The sequence below is a fragment of the Aethalodelphis obliquidens genome, unplaced genomic scaffold (assembly GCF_003676395.1).
Source record: "Aethalodelphis obliquidens isolate GAN/ISIS:26980383/991018 unplaced genomic scaffold, ASM367639v1 scaffold82, whole genome shotgun sequence".
NCBI classification, from domain to species: Eukaryota; Metazoa; Chordata; class Mammalia; order Artiodactyla; family Delphinidae; genus Aethalodelphis; species Aethalodelphis obliquidens.
In genome coordinates this window covers 7,764,943-7,768,713 of record NW_020838026.1, presented here as the reverse complement: position 1 = coordinate 7,768,713, position 3,771 = coordinate 7,764,943, and the positions used below count along the sequence as shown (strand labels likewise).

At 44.5% G+C, this 3,771-nt stretch overlaps 1 protein-coding gene across 1 annotated transcript; it reads left to right on the top strand.

Moving 5' to 3' along the window:
• Window positions 1–506: 506 nt before the first annotated feature.
• Window positions 507–2,929, top strand: PATE1 (prostate and testis expressed 1). The gene is given in 3 exon segments (XM_027092893.1): window positions 507–591; window positions 1,847–2,017; window positions 2,796–2,929. Coding segments are annotated over 3 exon segments (390 nt in total).
• The last annotated feature ends 842 nt before the right edge of the window (window positions 2,930–3,771 follow it).

Genomic DNA, 3,771 nt, shown 5'->3' with positions numbered 1-3,771 from the left:
TTCATGAGTATCCTCTGTCAATGCGTCTGAATCTAACCTCTCCACCTCTCTTCTCCATTCCCTATAGTACTGAGTTTTAAAGGCTCTGTGCTTAGCCCTCTTTTGGACTTCCTGCATTCCAATTATTTACACTCATATATTCTCTCAGCTTGAATGAGCATCTCAGTGTAAATGGCTCTGAATCCAACCCACCTAGCCTGGATTTATCCTTGTATTCTCCCACAGTGTGGTATAATGAAAAGACCACAGAACATGGCATCAAAAATCCTGAATGCTAGGACTGAAATAAATTGGGTCCAGGACTTAACCAGGCAGTCCCTCTTCCCCACAATTTGCCAAAAAGAAAAAATTTTAGAGTCCCTGGTTTCCCTAGGAGCAGGAAATGCCTTTGAAGGACTTCCGCAATGTCCCCACCCCTAGCCCTTCCTGGGGAAGCCCAACCTGGTAGATATATAAACAGGTACCTTGCAGCTTCCTGCTCTAACCTGCTGTTTTCTCCCTCCAAAATGGACAACTCCCTCCTGCTAGGACTCCCCATCCTCCTCTGCTGCTTTAGAGGTGAGTCCCTATGGTTGACAGTTGGAGAGACGTGTCCAGGATCCTGGAATGGGTCGGGGTTCACATGACAGAAGTTCTCTTATGAGAGCCATATGGTAACAGAAGCTGTCATTCTGATGCCATGACTTTTGTCCATAACGCATCATGTCCCTGGGACCTTCACCAAAGTCTTAGTCTGCCCTTGCAGAAGGAAACCGGTAGATTATAAAGGAATTGAAAAGATTTTCACAGAAGCTGTGAGGTGAGGTTTTTAAAATGAGGTCTTCAGAGAGTGTATCTTTTTTTTTTTTTTTCCAACAGTACTGTACGGGTCATTTGCAGACAAAGAACATGGAAGTGAGCAGAAATGGATCAGTGGTGTAGGATGGGGAATTTGGGGGGAGGGAGGAGATGAAAGGGGCAGGCTGAGCACTGAGGGTTGAAAGGAATCCAGAGATAGACCTTGAATTTCAACACTCAACTTCTTCCAGCAGGATCGGGCTGGGATGGGAGCTGATTTTAAGTTTGATGAAAAAACATGAGCAGCAGTTGACAAGGCTAAGGATGAGTGTATTAAAAAGCAAGAAAAAGGGAAAGGGGGAAGTGGAATGTTGATTTTTAAGGCACTAGCTGGCTAAATCCAAAGTGTAGCAATTTCATGGATTTCACATGCTTTCCCCCTTGTCAGCTTCCAGGCGCATGTAGGTAAGAAAGTCACATAGGTCAATTAAAAAGAAGGGAATGAGGCACACACACAAAAAATGTGCATTTATCTTTTTCCTTTGAGTCTGTGCTGTATCCTAAGAGATGGGCAGGGGAGGCTGAGAGGCCCTCTAGAGGTGAAGAGAATTGAAAAGAGGGAGAGGTGCAGATATGCCACGAGACAGGGGACTAGGCTTTGGAGGGACATAAGAGCCTAGAGTGGCTCCAGGTTAAGAGAGCAAGATGGGCCTCATGTGTTACAAGGCTTACAGTGACCCTAGGCAAGGGTAAATCTTAGAGAAAATTGCAGATATGTTTTATTTCTCTTTGCCAGCACAGTCCATGAACTATTTGTTGGTGAATACCGTATTCCTGGTGAGTATGAAGAGGACCTGACCTGATTATCTCAGTTTTGATTTTGTTCCCCTTTTCCTTAACCCTCCACCTGTTTTACAGGCTAACACTTCTGAGACCATAAACTTTAGCCCCTCTTTTGTCTTAGCCTATTTTAATAGAGGTAGATGCCCATGTTTAATGAGTCTCTGACAAAGCCCTCGGGGCTCCCAGCAGACTTCAAATTTGAAAGGGGAGGTGGGTCCTTTCATAGTAGTGTGAGACCCTCTCTCACTTCGACTTCCCTACTCTCTGGCCCAAATTATAGAAATTATTCAGTGTAGGATGTGCCACCTCCAGTTTCCAGGTGAGAAGCGTTCCAGAGGCAGAGGAATATGTACTGCAACAATGGAAGAGGCTTGCACAACTGGGAGGATTTTCAGAAGTAAGTTGTGGGTTTGGGGAAGGAGGAAGGGGCAGAGGAAGCAGACAGGGATATATTAGTCATAGTAAAAAGGTGGGACCTTACTTTAGCTCAGGCAGTCTCAACTCTGGGATGACTGACTATCTCTACCCCATCGCATGCCATAATGAAAAATAGATAGAGGTAGGCTCTAAGGGGTGGGGGTCTGTAGCTATGGAATCAATATTTTGAGAAGCCTGAAGAAAACAGAGGAGTCTTAACTGAGGGGAAAGGAGAGGCACAATATGGCCAGTGGAGAACAGCTGGATGTTGGAGTGAGGAGGGCAGTTTTCTGTCTTTGTCCCTGCCTGGACCTCCTTGTGGGTGGTTTTAAACGGTGAAAATAGAGGGGTCAGCATTAGCAATAAATATTGACTAAATGGCTCTTCATGGGTAAGACTAAACATCATGATTTCTCAGTTTTCCTAGCCTTTGTGCTGAGTGATTCCTTAGTATTTCTAACCCTTACTTAAGCCAGTGTTAACATTCCCAGTGGAAACATCCAGCTTGCGCAATCCTTGAATTGCTGCTGTCATTACATCCCCATATCCAGGAATTTTTTTTTTTTTAACTACTCTGCTATTGCTTTTCTTTTGGGAAACCCCCAAATTCCAACATCTTCCGATTCTTCACATTTGAATAACCGAGCCTTGAACTACACAAGGTTGTTTTTGTATGCTGGTGCAGGCTGGAAAGAAGGTGTTTTTTTGTTTGTTTTTCCAGAAACCTCTTTGCTGATCTGTTTCTCCTCCTTCTGCAGATGATGGTACACCCTGGTTAACCTTTAGGGGCTGCCTGAAGAACTGTGCTAATGTGAACAATATAAAATGGAGTGTCTATCTGGTGAACTTCAGGTGCTGCAGGAGCTGTGACTTGTGCAATGAAGACCTCTAGAAATGACTGGTCCTTTTCTGGCTCCAGTCTCTGGGTGGGTGACATTGTTGGTGCCACCTCTTCACAATGATTTTCTAAAAGAGCACATTTCAGATTGCAAACATATGGCTCTGCCTTCTGCATATGTAAGAAAAAGCCCTCTCTTTTTCTATCAATAGATTCTCTGCCTTGGCCCCTGGCAGGGTGAGGGGTAGGAAACACCTTGAATACAAGATCAACACATCCTGCAGGTTGTTACAGAACCTAGTGTTTTCACTGAATACCCAAGTTGCTTCAGAAAAGGAAGAAGATAGGTCAGTTCTTTTCCCTGCTCCTTCCCTTCCTTCTGTGACAGAATATTTTCATTTTTTTCTCTTGGTATTGTTCTTCTTATCTCACTCCAATTAAAGCATATAACTCTGACCTCATGGGGAGGGAGGGGGCAACATGAAAAGAGATGACTTAAGTCTTCATAAATTTTGTTCATGAATGCTATTCCCTGAGACAGGAGCAGGGCAGAATATAGAAAGAAATTTGTACCAGAGCCATGAAGAGAAAAAGATTTTCTGCCTTGTAGAATGAGACTCTCTATGGAGTTGGGGGTTGGAGAAGAAAAGGAGAAGGCATGCCTGGAATTCTAGAGATAGTGTTTGCACTCTGCTTCCCTGGCAAACTCATAGGAAGGCATCAACCCCTAGACAGGGAAGAGCTGTAGTATGCTTCCAAGGAGATGAGACCAGAAGTAGTCACATAAATATTCCCATGCCTGCAGCATGGCATGGAGGAAGCCGAGATCTGTGGGGTCTGAAGAAGCCATGTGGGTCTGTCCACTAGACGTCTCAGCAGCAACCTCTGTGGAGAGC